The following is a 14,762-nucleotide window of genomic DNA, read 5'->3' as shown; positions in this document are numbered from 1 at the left end:
AGCCAACCGACCGCGTTTATTTTGTTCAAAAATAGGCGATTATCTGCGTACAAAACGGCATGGGAATGGCTCTGCTGGTTATTACAAAATAGGAGATGTGGGAAAAAAAAACATAAACATCATCTTTGCTCCCAATTTGGGAGCGGGAAATACTGCCGCACGCTCCGGCCGGGCTGGCGGGGGTCATGGCTTCCAGCGCGGCCACGGCTGGGCACGTCGGCTCGTTAGGACGCAGGCACCAGAGACACAACCTCTCCAAAATCCACCCCTCCGCGTGCCCTCAACCCACTCGCCTCCCCCCAAAGGTCAGGGGCAGCCCCGTTCCCAGTGCGTCCCCGTGCCCCCCAGGCCAGTTGCGGCTTTGCCAGCGCTGGGGGAAGCTCTAGACCTGAGTAAGTCACCGGGGGCGTTAGCGATTCCCCCCCCAAAATGTGAGGTTTTGTACAAAAAAAAACAACAAAAAAAATTTCAAAAATAAATAAATTTGACATGGGCGCTTTAGGTAGGTCCTACATAAACACAGCTGGGGCACTGCAGGCTGAGATGGTTGGGCATGGAAAGGGGGGATTTGGCTGGAGCTGTCCCGGGGGCACGGGGTGCAGGTTCCATGTGGGTGCAGCTGCCTGAGTCTCATGGGGTGAGAGCCCAAATCCCCTGGGATTCGCAAGGAAAACCCCAAATCCTTCTTGTTTTCTGCCTGGCTTTTTCAGCCACATCCGGGGGTGGCCCAAAAAACCCCACAAATGCCCTAAGGATTACGCTGGGGGTTAAAACCAGAGGATATACATGCATCTACGTATAGATACACGTATATATGTACGCATAGACACATTACGTATCATCCATCAACACTAACAGAGTGATTTAGCTGCTTGCTAGCTACCTTGGAGAAAAAAAAATTAAAAATCACATAAAAAAAGAGCTTTTCCAGGGAGGACCCGGCTTGGTCTGAGTCCAAGGGCAGAGCAGAGACGGGCACAGGGGCTGAGCCCCCGGCACTGAGCCCTCGGCAGGTGCCCAAAGCTGGGATGGGGGTCGGATGGGGAACTGGAGCATCCCCAGAAGTGCTCAGCCTGGGGGACACGGGGCTGGAGGACGGTGTCCCTCTGGGGCAGGGTGCTAGCGGGACCCTCAGAAGAGGCAGGAGCCCCTCAGATCCCGCACTTGGCCCAGCTCGGTGGCCAGGACGCGGCTGATGCGGGCGGTGCGGAGCCTGGCGCCCTGGGCAGCCTCCACCGCCCGGTTCAGCCACTGGTCCAGCTCCTCCAGCTCCTCCAGGCCCAGGGTCAGGCAGCGGGGGTGGGCAGCGGTGTGCGGCCGGGGGGGACGCTCTGCCCGCCGGGGCTCAGTGACGCCTTGGAGCGGGACCCCGGCCATGGCTGGGGCTGAGGTAGGTGCTGCTGGGGAGCAGTAGCTGGGAAGAAGGGGACAGGGGCTCAGCTCTTCTCCATGGGCTGTGACCCCCCAACCTGAGGCTCTGTGACCCCCACCACCCAGGGCTCTGTGATCCCCCCCCACCCGGGGCTCTGTGACCCCCCCACCCGGGGCTCTGTGACCCCACTCCATCTTGGTTTTCATCCCTCGCCCCCACCTCATCCATCTCCACCCCCCAGCATCCACCCCCACACAGATCCCCCCACCCAAAGCGGCTGTGTCACCCCACTCCCACCCATGGGCTCCTGGGAGATGCTGACCACCCCCAAAAACACCCCACAGAGCATCCTTACAGCATGGGGGGCACGTAAGGCACGAGGGGGACGGGCGCAATGCAGCCGATGGCAGCGGTGGCAGCAGGGCTGGCGGCCAAGTACCAACGCCCGGGCTGCTCCGGCTTCTCGGCTCGGGGGGCGACGCGGGAGCCTGGGGGGGACGTGTCCCGGGGGCCATGCTCTGCTGAGGGCAGGAGGGCAGTTTGTTAGATGTCCTGGGGGCATGCAATGGGGGGCAGCCCCAGATGAGCCCCCACTGTCCCACACTGGGCTGGCACTGCTGGGTGGGAACCCCATGGGGTGGTGGCACTGCTGGCTGTCACCCCTGTCCCCAAGCCACGTGCCAGTACCGTGCCCAGGGTGTGAGGGCGGCTCCCTGTCCCCCACCCCCAACCCCATGCAGCCCCAAACTGCGCCCAGCGTGTGCCACTCTCCCGTCACCCACCGCCTGTGGCTCCGTCCCTGCCGCCGGCCGCGGGGGCACCCATGGGTGCCCGGCACGTGGGGCAGCGTGTCCTCCTCGGGGTGCTGTGCCGGGGCTGCCGCGCAGCGTCGCTCGCCCGGGAGCCGGCTACGGAGAGAGGAGCGAGGGTGGCTGAGGACGTCCCGCACCGGGCACCAAGGGGGGCTGGAAAGAGCAGAAGGGTTTGGGGAGCGGCTGCCAAGGGAGGGGGACTGCAAAATGGGGGTAGGGGGTCTCCAAAGCACTCTGCATGCATCCAGCTCAGCTCCGGGCAGCCATGGGGCCCAGCAGAGCGCTGCTCCCAGTGCTCCCAGTGACACCAGTGCTGCAGGGGGGTCCGGCCAAGGGGTAGAGGGGAGAGCCCCAGGCCGCGGGGAGTGGGCTCATCTCTCCCCCCTCCTCGAGCCTGTTAATGAACTGAAGTCATTAGCCGCTCCGTTAGTGGGGGTAAGGGAAGGTGGGGGCCACTCACCCGACGCTGTCCCGCTCCCGCGGCACCGGGGGCACCCCGGGGTGCCTGGCTCTCCTCGAGGCGCGGGGGCGGCGCGCGGCGTCCCCGCCTGGTACCGTGTCCCTGCCAAAACCCAGCGTGAGCGCGGCCGGGGACGCCAATCGGCCCCCAGCACCCACCGCCGCTGGCACCCACCTGTGTACTGTCCCCGAAATGTCACCGCACCCGGGGGGCTCCCAGGGCTCTTCCGTGGGGAGGGGGTGGCCCGGGGCCTGGCGGGCGAGGGGTCCGACTCGGAGGCTGCGGCGGGGGAGAGGGAAGCCGGGTGGGACCCGGTGGGTCCGTGCCCCACATCCGCAGGGTCCGGCCGCTGGGCCCCACTGGGCCACCGGGACCCACCCTGGTCCCACACCCACCGCCCCCTCCGTCCCCGCCCTGGTGGGGTCCCCACTTACTGAGGTCCCGCTCCGGTCTGTCCCGGGGCAGCGACGCCGACCGCCCCCTCCTCGGGGGTGGGACGCTGGGGGCCGCCCTGCCCCGCGCTGGGGGACTCAGGCGCCTGCGGAGGAGACGGAGCCACCGTCACCACCCAGACCCCTCAGCGTCCCCAGTCACAGCAGGAACGGGACGGGCTGGGGCTGGGGGTGTCCCCGCACCCATGGGACACAGTACTGTGCCCCACCCCCCCCGCCCCCCGGCTCCCTGGGGTCCCTCCTGCCACCTACCCCGAGGGTGCTGCCTCCTTGGGGGGCGATGGTCCGCTGGCCACCGGCTGCTTCCTGGCCGTGACGGCTTTTCCCCCGGGATAGCTGCGGGAACGGCGCAGGCTCTCCTCCAGCCTCCGGCGCAGTCGCCACACCTCGTCCCGCAGCGCCCGGATGGCCTGGCTGCCGTGGGACAGACGCCACGATGAGGGGCGCCTGCAAGCAGCACAGCTCCCAGCGCTGCCGGCCGCTGCTGGGCACCCCTGGACCCCGCGCCTGCACCCATCCCCATCAGCCCGGACCCAGTAGCTGATGCTGTGATGCTCCCCAAAACCAAGCCTGGGGTTTGGCCGGACTGGGGTCCAGTCTCAGCCAGCCCACAGGTGTCACGAGTTTGGAGGCCTCAGCCTCTGGCTCTCAGAGGGGAAATGGCGCTGGTGCCTTTGGGGACTTTTCTTGGTGGGGTTCCTTTGTCAACTTGGGGGGGTTCGGCGTGGTTTGGGTGGGGTGTACATAGACACTCACTCGCGCTCCAGACGGGTCCCCAGCAGGTCACAGTGCGATGGGTCAAGGGATGCCGGGTCGCGGGACAGCAGGGTGGGGGACGGTGTTTCAGGGGACGCAGGGGGGCTGGCTGGGCCCCGGGCCGTGGTGGGGGGGTGGTCGCTGGTGCTGGCACAGCTGCCTTCCACCTCTGAGTCCGTGTGAGCTGGGATGGGGGAGGTATGGTGAGCATGGGACGTGGGGGAGTCCTGTCCTCGAAGAGAGATCTGGGAGACCACCCCAGAGCAGCACCCTAAGGGTGCCAGGGCACTCCCATATACCAGAACCCCTGTCCCCCACAGAGCCAGGGACCCCCCCAGATCTCTCCCTGCCACGAAATGCTGCCTACTCACTGCCGTCACCGTCGGGTCCGGCCTCGCTGCCTGCGCTCTCGGCCCAGTGGCGGGGGGAGCTGTGCTGCGAGGGGGTGCTGGGAGGCAGGCGGGGCCCCCCTGTGTCGCCCTGCCCTCCCGAGGGGTAGATGTCCATCAGCGCTGGTTTGGAGGGAAGCGGGGTCCCCTCTTTCTTCCACAGAGGATGAAGGGTCCTGGGGATGGGGATGGAGAGTCCCAGTGAGCCGGGGGTCCTGCGAATGGGATGTGTCATTCATGGGATCACTCATCCCCCAACCCCCCCAGCACCCTGTCCCTGCTCCCCCCATCCTTGTCACCTCTCCCCGCACCCCTGCTCCCCTTCAATGCCCCAAATTCCCCCAGACAGAGCCGACAGCCCGTGTCCCCAAACCCACCCCCCCGGGGCGAGTGCAGGGACCCTCATCCATACCCGGTGCCAGGGGCCCGGTGCTCAGGGGTGCGCACGGGGGGTGACACCCTGCTGGCCTCCGAGCCCACGAAGCCGCTGTCCGTCTCTGGCGACACGATGCGCTGCTCCTGCAGACGCATGGGGGAGAGCAGGGTCGGTGCTGAGCACCCCCCGGGCAGGGTCTAGGGGTGCTGGTGGATGGGGACCCCCAGTCCCAGGGGGAGACTCACCTTGCGGGGCCAGTGCTGGGTGGCAGCGCCGCCCACCCCACTGCTGCGGCCAGACAGGGGCCCCCGCGGCGGCTCAGGGAGCCCCAGGGGTGGCTTGGCAGCAGCCGGTGGCTCCTCAGTGGTGGCGGGGGACAGGTGGCCCCGCGTCCCCACCGGCCATGGGTGCTCCTTGGGGGGCAGCGGTGCGGCTCTCCTCTCCAGGGGGTGCCTGCAGGGAGAGAACGGAGCATGGGCGAATGGGCAGAGCCACCCCAAATGTGAGGAAACGTCCCGGTGCAGCCAACTCTCCCGTGGAGGCTGTTAACTCTGAAGCCTATCAATTGCAGTGATGTAAAATCGGAGATCTGACATAAAATCCCCCACTCGACCCCCCCGGGGGCCTTGCGCTCCCACAACACTTACAAGGGGGAGGTCTCCAGCTTGGCCCCCTCCTCTGGCGACTGTGTCCTGCAGGGGACCTTGCTGGGGCCACCGTCCCCTGCTGCTGGTCCATCCACCTCCTCTTGGGACCCGCTCCCTCCCAGGCTCAGCTGCTCCAGGCTCAGCGACTCCGGCAGTGACTTGAAGTGCTCGTACCTGGGTGGGGGGCACCCGCAGGCAGGAGTTGGTGGTTTTGGGGAGTTTCTCCCTGCCTGCGTCCCCCCCGTCCCAAAGTGGTTATACTCACTGTGCCAGCAGGTCACTGAAATCCTCCTCCACTTGGAGCTGCTTGTGCCAGAGGGGCCGGGGCAGCCCCCCTGTCCCCACCTCGCTGTCCCCCACTGTCTCCTGGGGACCCTCCATCGGCATGGGGCTCTGCGGGGCACAGCAAAAGGGGCTCAGAGAAGCATGACCCCCCCCCCCCACCCCAGCACCTTTGCGCCCCCCAGCCCTGTCTGACCCCCACCTGTAGCCTTGCCCAGCTCACCTCGGGGCGCGGGGAGCAGGCAGCTGGCGGCGGGGAAGGGGCTGGAGGGGAGCGGGGCTGAGCTGGGTACTGCGGGGGACGCTGCTGCTCGGCCCCAGGTTCCAGTCGCTCCTTCAGCTCCTCCAAGCGCAGCCCCAGGCGGAAAATCTCCCCTTCCAGTGCCCTGCAAGGCAGCGCCCACCAATGCCGGGGAGCCCCCAAACCCCACGGCGCAGGGGGCTGGCGGCACCGGGGTTTTGGGGTTTTGTTGGTGGGGAGGGGGTCAAGCACCCACCGGTCAGGATCAAACTCCCCTGAGGGGTCCGGGTGCTGCTGCCGGGCTCGCAGGTACGCCCGCTCCAGCGCGTCCTGCGCCTCCTTCAGCTTCCAAAATCTCTGCGGCACAATGGCGGCCACATCCCAGGCTGCTGGCCCCCTGGGCCTCACCGTCCCCCCCGGCCACGCCGCGCACCCCCGGGGTGCGGTGTCGGGAAGGGGCTGAGGTACCTGGAGCTGCTCCCGAGGCGTGGGGCTCCCCGCCTGCATCCAACCCTCGAGGGTCTTCACCTGCCCGGGAGAGAAACGGCTGAGCCCAGCCCTGCCGCGGCCCCCCCGTCGCAGCCCCCAACCCTGCATCCCACACTGCTTGCCTGCGCCTGCAGCTTGCGGGTCTGTCCCGCCAGCGTCCCCATCAGCCGCGTCCCCGGGCAGCGGCATGACCCCGGGCAGGTGGGGCAGCCCCCCATGGGTGCAGGGGGCGAAGGAGGCCGGGGTGATGCCCTCCGGTCTGACAGTCCCGCCGCCGGAGCTGCGAGAAAAGACGAGGACAAGGTGATGCTGGGGACCCCCCCTGCCCCGCAGCAGCGGGAGGGAAGCCGTGGTCCCCCCAAATGCGGAGCGGGAAGGCGATGTGACCCACCTGCAGCCGGTGAGGACGGCGCGGCCGGGGCCGGGGTGAAAGCCGCCGTCCTGGCCTGCGGGATGCTGAGGGCCATCACGCGGCAGCCGGTGCCCAGGGTGCCCATGGTCAGGCTGCGGCTGGGCCGCGGCGGGTCGGCGTACAGGCTCACCTGTGGGCAGGGAGAGGGGCTTCAGGGCACCAACCCTGCACCCCAAAGCATCCATCCCCACGGGGACAGCAGGGGCAAAGGCGGGGGGGGGAGCCAAACACTGGCCCTGCCTCTGTTTCCCCATCCGCGCCGTGGTGTGGGGTGGCAGGTGGTGAGGGCGACACGGGGACACGCTTCCGCCTGCCGTCCTGCCGTTTTAGTGACGTGCCCTGCAGCTGCCCCCGCCATTTTGGGGTGGTTTTGGCTCAGCCACCACGCTGGCACGGAGGGGACCCCACTAGGTGGGGGGGCATGGTGGCCCCCAGCTTTGCTGTGGGCGCTGCAGCAGCCTCAACCCCCCCTCCCTGGGCTGGGCATGCTCAATCGCAGCTCTCCGGGAGGAGGAAGAGCTGGGCCAGGGGAGGAAGACGCCCCAAATAATGCCGGGGGTGGGGGCTAGAGCAGGGAGCCCCCCCGCAGCCGCCCCAGCACCCACCCTGGCGCCCAGGCGCAGCTGGTCGATGGTGTTCTCGGCCTCGGCATACTTCGTCAGCAGCTTGTGGTAGTCGTCCTGCGGGGAGGGGGACGTGCAGCGGGTGACGGCACCCGGCGTGGGGACAGGGGCCCCAAGGGGTGGGAGGCAGAGGGGGGGGACGCGCCATGGAGTGAGGCATCCCTGCACAGGGGACCATGGGGCTGGGTGGGGGGCACCCTGGGGTGCAGAAACCCACCCCCCAAAGCCCATCCGGTGCAGATGTGACCCTCCCTCCCAGGGGACAAGCGTCCTGGGGGGGAAAGAGTATCGGGGTGGGGCGGAGTACAAGCATCCTGGGGGGCACACGAGCATCCCGAGCATCCCTGCATCCCCAGAGCACTGCCTGCATCCCTGCCTGGTCCTTCCCTCCCCATCAGCCCCTTCCCAGGACTGGGAAGGGGCGCCCACCCCTCAAACCCCCCCAGTAAAGTAGGGCCGGCTCATGGGGGCTGGTGACATCTCCTGGTCTACCCCCCTCCTGAAGACCCCCCCAGTAAAGCCTCTCTGGCCGAACTGGGGGAGCCGGGCGTTACCTGGAGCTGCTGCACCAGCTGGGTGGCTTCCCTGGGGGACCTGAACTCCTGCGGCAGCCCGGCGGCGGCGGGGGGCTGCGCGGGGACCCCCTCCCCGCTGCTCAACAGCACCTCCCGGACGATTTCGGCCGGGGATTTGAAGCCGATGGGGTGACCCGGGGCCCTGGGGCGGGACGGGAGGGCTCGGCCCCGCGGTGGCCGGTAGCTCTGATCGAATTTCACCCGCGCCTCCACCTTGGAGAGGTCGGGCAGGGGGTGGTTGAGCCGCCCTCGGCCGTACTGGGTGCCGGACTGGGTGCCGGTGCCCGATCCCGAGGGATCCCTCGCCTCCTTGCCGCCCGCGCGCCGTCGCCGGGGGGTCAGGGACGGCGACTGCCGGCCCGGCTTGGGGGGCAGCACCGTGGGCGCCGCTTTCTTTGGCACCCGGGTCCTGTCGTGCAGCTGGGGGGCCGTGGGGGTCCCAGCACCCCAGGGCTCCCCGGTGGGTGCCAAGCCAGCGCTGCCCGGGGCCGGCAGCCCCGTCCCAGCCGGATGGGGCGCGGGGACGGGCTCGACGCCGGTGGCCCCGCGGAGGTCGGCGGCGGAGCGGCGTAGCAGGAGGCTCCGGTTGGGGGTCCAGCCCTGCCCGTGCTCCCCCTCGGTGTCCCCGGCCGCGTCCCAGCCCCGGCGCCGGTGGGATGGGGTGGCGGGGCCGGGGCTGGCGTCCGACAGCCCCGAGGTGTCGCCGCCGGCCATGCTGCGGCTGTGGGGCTGGCAGCCACCTCGGCCATCCCGCAGCCCCTCGGGGCTGCCGCAGGACCCCGAGCCCCACCGGCCCTCGGAGGAGAGCTCAGGGTAGGGCTCCCCATCGCTCTCTGCCCCCCAGGGCCCCTCGTCCCCCGTGGAGCTGCCCCGCCCCTCCTCCTCCTCGTCCAGGTCCTGCCGTGGGTGCCAGTCACCCTCATCTGCCGGGGACCCCTCCTCCAGGTCCTCGCTGTCGCCTGCAAAACACCAGCGCCACGGGGCTGCCGCCAGCTGGTGCCCTCCAGCCCCCTCCCCAGCTCCAGGGCCACCCGGGACCCCCCCGCGAGGGTCTTTGGGCAGTGGGGAGGGGAGGACTCACCCCATGGTGGGCTCCCAGCATCCTCCCCTAGGCCGATGACCCCATCCTCGTCCATCCGCCTTCCGAAGTCGTCGTCTTCCTCCTCCTCCTCCTCCTCCTCTCCCGCCCAGCGCGTCAGCTGTGTTTGTGTCCAGTGCAGCCATGGTGCTGGGCTGGCCATGGCCCGCGGGCACGGCCTCCCCGTCACTTGTGCCGCTTCATGGCCCGACAGCGGCGGCGGGCTGGGGACCTCCTTGCTGGGAATGTAGGTCACACCATCGCCGCCGCGTCCTGGTGGGCCAGGGAGAGGGAGGGGTGCTCAGCGGGACACCACGGGCTCTGTTCGAGGTGTCCCCCTCCCCAATGCCGGGGCTTCCTCTGTCCCCCAGACCCTGGGGACAAGAACAGCCCCCTATGACAGGAGGTGACATCCTCAGGCCACCCCCTACCCCGCATCCCACCATCAGCACCACAAAGCCGGAGATGCCACATCCCCCATGGTCAGGATGGCCCCTGGAGGTCCATGCGGAGAGGAGCCCCCCAGAGCCACCATCAAAGGCCCCGGGGTGGGCACTGAGGGACACCCAACCCTTCAGGCATCACCCCAGCTGGGCAGCCAGAGCCTGGGGACGGTCAGCTGTGCCATCACGGTGCAGGATGGTGCTGGGGAAGGCAGGAGCACCCCCAGGCCCTTTCGGCTCTGAGGGGCTGCCAGCGAGAGGGATCGCAGCAGAGGCCTGGCACACTCACTCCACTGATGACCTAACGCAGGAGCTCACCCACGCCCAGCTCCTCCACGCGCCGGGGTTCCCAGTGCCGCAGCGGCAGCTCAGGACAGGCCGGATGCTGAAAACCCAGCCGCGGGGTGGGTAGCAAGAAAGGCCACGGGGTTTTCCCAGCAATGTCCCCTCAGCTGGATTTGAGCCCCTCACAACCCGTTTGGCCCTGGGGTGCTGGAGGCAGCCCAGCTGCCCACGTGCTACCGATCACCACGCCGACATCGCCGGCAGCCACCCCGCAACTTCCCAAACCCAAGGCTGGAGGCAACCAGCCCCGCGAGCGACGCGCTCACCCCATCCCGGCGTCCCCATGTTGGTGACAACCCCATCACAGCGACCCCACCGGGGGACCCCAAGGCAGCACCCCAAAACCTTCCTGCACCTGCACGGCAGCTGGGTTTTTGCAGAAGTAGGAAACGATGCTCGGCTGCTTCCTGCAAGTTCGCAGGGCGGCCGCAAATTTTTTTAACCCCATCAGGCCCTGCGCGGCAGGGGCCGAACTCTCCTCCCATGCTGCTTTTCTTTAAAACTTTTATTTTTTAGTCCAATTTGGTACAAAATGTCAAAAATTGGGGAGAAGTGATCTCTAGGAGCATGGGCAGCTGCCCGCTCCAAAAGCCATTGGGATGAGGATGCTCCAGGAGGACAAGCAGCCCCAAAATTCAGCCAGGTGGACCCCTCCTTGGAAATCCGGGATATGGGCTTTGCCCATATCCCGGATTTCCATGGAGGGGTCCACCTGGCCCCCATCCCAGCATGCTGCCCATAGCCCCAGGGACACTGCAGCCGTAACCAGGCACCCTCAGTGCGTCCTGGCGTATTCACAAGCAGGCAATTAATCCAGCTCGTTACTGTGTAATTAGTGGCACGAGGAGGAGAGCTTGCGCAAGCTCCCGGCTGCTAACGAAACCACGGCCACGGTCCCCGGGTGCGGCGGCGTTTTGCTGGAGGGTGCTGGGGTGATTTGGGGGTGCTGCTGGCACAAGGACGGTGGCGATGAGCTGCACACTCTGGGAAATTCCCCTAAGCCACCCCAAAGCCTGAGATCTGCGACTCCCCCGGTGTAAATCCCGCTGTTAGTGGGGTTTTTGGGGATATTTTCTGGTGCCACCCAAAAATCATCGTTTGTCGCATCGGCAGCATCGCTCCCAGCCCTGCCTGCATCCTCGGGGCTTTTGCGGGCAGCGAGCAAAGCCGGCGCAAAACTCAAAGCATCCCTTAGGGTTTGGAAAACCTCCCAGGGAGTTTGCAGGATTTTTCCCTGTACACCATCCAGGGAGCTCCACTTTCTGCACCCGGAGATGCTCCGCAGCTTCTCCTGCCTCCGAGGTGCTACTGCGATGGAGGACACGATGGGATGCTTCAGGCTCTGCAGCTTCTCAGCTCAGCTGAGGAGCGGTTTTGGCTTTAGCCCCGCTCCGAGGTGAGATATCCCCAGCCCAGCAAAGTGCCCCCCCGCCCCGCCTCGAGCCCCACAGCGTCCCCGCGAGCTGAGGAGCACCGAACACCAGCCCCAGCGGGGCCCAGCGGGTGAACAGAGCCCGTGGTTCCCGTTGTCTCGAAGCAAAGAGGGTTCAAACGGTTCCTGCTCGGTTTGGGCCGGTGATTTTGATCCGGTGCCTGGATCATGCCTAAGCCCTACACCATGGGCCATCACCCCGTTTCTCAGCAGCGTTTCTGCCCGCAGCAGCCGCAGGCTGCAGGAGCTGCTTGCACATCCAGCCGCATTCATCGCTTGCCCAGAAAGTCCCCGCGCCGGCGGTCACGGCGGTAAGAGAGAAAAATCTTGGACGTTTTTCTCCTTTCAGTGAGCTGCTCGCTGTTATGGTAGCACAGAAAAGCTTGAAAAATGATGTGGCTATGCACTCATGAACCACAAAGCAAATGCAAACAATCCTGAGTGCATATGTATATATATATATATATATTTTTTTTTTTTTTTAAAACTTGCTCTTTGAAAGCTGGGATTTTGCAACAAAGCATTCAGACAAAGAGCTAAAAAGAAATTTAAAAGCCTCAGCTAAAAAATGTCTTTTATCCTTCAGCTTTCCTCTGTCTGAGACCCTCCGCCTCTCTCCTCCCTCTGCCTCTCGACCCAGGCTGTCCCAAATTGTGTGCCGGACAAGGGAGGGGATGCTCAGAGCAGTGACGAGTGCTGCCAGGTCTCTGCAGGCAGGAGGGGTTCCCTCTGTCTGTCCCTGCCCTCGGCTCGTAATCTCTGATCCCCTTTGCAGCTTCACCCCCTCAGCCACAACGATCCTGCTCCCTGCCCTGCAAACCCCCACTGCGGGACGGACGGAGCTGCGAGGCTGAGACCACCCAACTCATCACACATGTGAGGCAGAAGAACAGCAGCGCAGGTGAGGCCAAGCCCCCGTCGCTGCTCCTGGGTTTATCGGTGGTGACAGCGAAGGAGACGCTGCATCCCCCCGCTCCAGTGCTCTCTGTGTGACATGGAAGGGGGGGGGACAGGGTTGCTGTCACTCTGCCATCGCCGCCTCATCAACCCTGGGCAGAGCAGGTGGGTCGGTGGGGGTGGGCTCTTAACCCCTCCCATCTCCACCCCCGTGGCGTGAAGGTGATGTCCCCTGAATGATGGGGAATAACCCTCCCTATGCCCCAAAATAAAATATCCCCCGGTATGGGGGTGAAAGCCCCCTCCCTCCTGGGCCAGGGGTGGATATTTTCCAAAACCATCAGCTCCAAACCCAAACTCCAGGCCAGGGACCTCCTACCGCAGGTTTTTTGGCTGAAAAGCATTTTTGGGGGGGGGGGGTTTGAAGGCAGCCTCGGGCTGAAACTTGGCAAGAGGCGTCTGCGCTTGAGGAGGGGGGGGGAATTCCTGGTTTCTAAACTCTTTTTCCCAAGCCCACAGCATCGTTTTGTGAGCACGAAAGAGGGCAGAGGAGCGGAAACGCCGCTTTCTCCGTTTGCGCCGCTTCCATTAAAGCACAGGAGAAACCGTCCCAGCGAGGAAGAGCCTGACAAACCCTCCTCGTCCTCCTTCTCCTCCTCCGAAAGCACGCACGCCTGGTACCGCACCGTCACTCTCAAGCCCACGCGTCCCCCTGGTTTCTGTGCCTGGAGGGGCCAGGTGCCCCCCCGAGCTCCCCAATGCCAGTGTGTCCCCATGGAGAGAGACCAAAACCCCACGGAAACGGCATTTCTCCATCGCTTCCACCGCCCCACGGCGGGACGGGGGTCGTCTTCCTTCCTTCGCCTTTCCCCGACGCAGGGCCCTGCCATCCTTGGGGACAGCATTGTCCCCAGGGCCAGCACTGGAAAGCTGCGGGTGCACAATTAGGGGGCGAACCCCAACGTACCTGGGGAAGCTGGGGGCTGCCGGCGGCCGCGAAGCCGGCCCAGGGCGGCCTTAATCCCCGTCTGGAAAGAGCTGCCACCGCGGCACCGAGATCCCGTATTAGCACCGGGCTGGGGGGCACGGGAGGGCAGCCGGGGGCGCGTGGTGGGGTTAAACCAGCATCGGGCTGGGTTTGGGTCAACGCTGCATCGACGGCGACGCTCTTCGGGGATTCCTTAAAACATCCCCGCCTGGACCGCGTCGCAAGGGTGCTGCGGGGCCAGGGAAACCCGCGACAGCCGGCCGGCACCCGCCGCCCCTAAGGGCCCGCACGGGCTGCCGGCCGCCCCGCAAACGAAACAAGGAACCGACGCCGAAGGCAGCCCTCGCAACTTCCTCGGAGGAGGCAGCGGCACGGCCTCGCGTCCCACGGCCCCGGCGTGAGCCCCAGCCCCGGCTCCGCGCTGCCCCGGCCACGCCAGCCGGGTGAAACCCGCCCGAAATCCTCCGGCCGCTCCACCCGCGCAAAACGGGCGGCAGATTCGGTCCCGGGTGGGGAGAAGCCGCCGGAACAAGGGAAGTTGTGACAAGTCTCCTCGGGGCCACGAAGGCGTGGGGCGGCGTGGGCAGGACACGGGCTGGCGAGAAGCGGCGTGTTCCGTCCCGCACCCTCCCGCTTCACCTCCTCGTGTGCGGGGATGCTGGTGGGTGGCGCGGGGTCCCCCCCCTCCGCCCGGGGATCCCGAGCCAGCCCTGCCCGAGCCGCGCTCAGCAGAGCCGGGGTCCCGGACCGCCCCCAGCCCTGCACCCAGCGGTGCCCCCTCCAGCCCCCTCTACCTCCCTCCAGCTGCAGCAGACGGCTCGCAGGGAGCAGCCCCAACCCCCCCGAGGCACAGCTGGCGGAAGAGGACCCCCACATCTGGCTCGGGAGCACCGCTAGAGGAGCACCCCCCGCCCCGCCCGTGCGACAGCTGCCCCGCGGATGCCCACCTGCAGGGACGGCCCGGCCGGCCCCTCCTCGTCCGGCGCTGGGCGGCTCCGTGCGGCAGTCCCGGTCCTGGCCCCGGCCCGGCCCAGCCCCGGTCGCCGCCGCCTCCCCCGGGCCCGGCCCCGCCGGACAATAGCGCGGCCCGCCAGCGGCAGGGAGGGGGCGGGGCCAGCGCCCTCATTAGCATCCCCGCCGCTGCCCGCCAATCCGAGCGTGCCGCCCGGAGGGGAAGGGGAAGTCGTTAGCATAAACCCAGCCCTCCCCCTTATTTGCATAACTCGCTGCGGGCGGCCAATCAGAGCGGCGGAAGACGGCGCTCATTGTCATAATTTATGCAGCGCGGGCACCCCCTGGTGGGCCCGAGCGGGGCCGGGGCCGGGGCCGTCCCCCCTCCCGCCCCGGGGACGGGGACGGGGACGGGGACGGGATGGGGATGGGGATGGGGATGGGGATGGGGACGGGGACGGGATGGGGACGGGGCCGGGGCCGGGGCCGGGGACGGGATGGAGACGGGGACGGGATGGGGACGGGGACGGGGATGGGGACGGGGCCGGGGATGGGGACGGGGCCGGGGATGGGGCCGGGGATGGAGACGGGGGCGGGATGGGGACGGGGATGGAGACGGGGGCGGGATGGGGACGGGGATGGAGACGGGGACGGGGATGGGGACGGGGCCGCTTTGCCCACCCTGACGCCCATCGCCACCGCACCCTCACCTGCCTGGGGTGCCCCGCAGGCATCCCCGCCC

General features: G+C 67.2%; 1 protein-coding gene across 1 annotated transcript; it reads right to left on the bottom strand.

The window, feature by feature from the left end:
- AKNA (AT-hook transcription factor) lies at window positions 1-14,754 on the bottom strand. Its single transcript, XM_086764207.1, has 22 exons — window positions 14,731-14,754; window positions 14,017-14,119; window positions 8,968-9,237; window positions 7,866-8,845; window positions 7,294-7,368; window positions 6,668-6,818; window positions 6,399-6,556; window positions 6,044-6,315; window positions 5,770-5,932; window positions 5,530-5,657; window positions 5,265-5,438; window positions 4,863-5,070; window positions 4,654-4,760; window positions 4,224-4,456; window positions 3,853-4,036; window positions 3,349-3,510; window positions 3,079-3,182; window positions 2,819-2,923; window positions 2,645-2,746; window positions 2,155-2,280; window positions 1,728-1,893; window positions 1-1,414 (listed from the first exon to the last, which is right to left on the bottom strand). Exons 1-22 carry the CDS (start codon window positions 14,752-14,754, stop codon window positions 1,132-1,134), a joined length of 4,278 nt encoding a protein of 1,425 aa, XP_086620333.1. The 3' UTR covers window positions 1-1,131.
- Window positions 14,755-14,762: the final 8 nt, after the last annotated feature.

Source organism: Chlamydotis macqueenii, chromosome 20 (genome assembly GCF_036417535.1).
Source record: "Chlamydotis macqueenii isolate bChlMac1 chromosome 20, bChlMac1.mat, whole genome shotgun sequence".
Lineage (NCBI taxonomy): Eukaryota > Metazoa > Chordata > Aves > Otidiformes > Otididae > Chlamydotis > Chlamydotis macqueenii.
Note: the sequence above shows the minus strand (reverse complement) of the source record. Positions and strands in the feature narration are given on the sequence as shown.

Excerpts from the sequence above, each read along its gene's own strand:
- AKNA (XM_086764207.1), bottom strand. The coding sequence starts at position 14,754 with ATGCCTGCGGGGCACCCCAGGCAG. Across the intron at positions 5,933-6,043 it reads GGGGAGTTTGATCCTGACCG|GGCACTGGAAGGGGAGATTT; the intron begins GTGGGTGCTTGA and ends GCTGCCTTGCAG. Across the intron at positions 3,183-3,348 it reads AAGGAGGCAGCACCCTCGGG|GCGCCTGAGTCCCCCAGCGC; the intron begins GTAGGTGGCAGG and ends TCTCCTCCGCAG.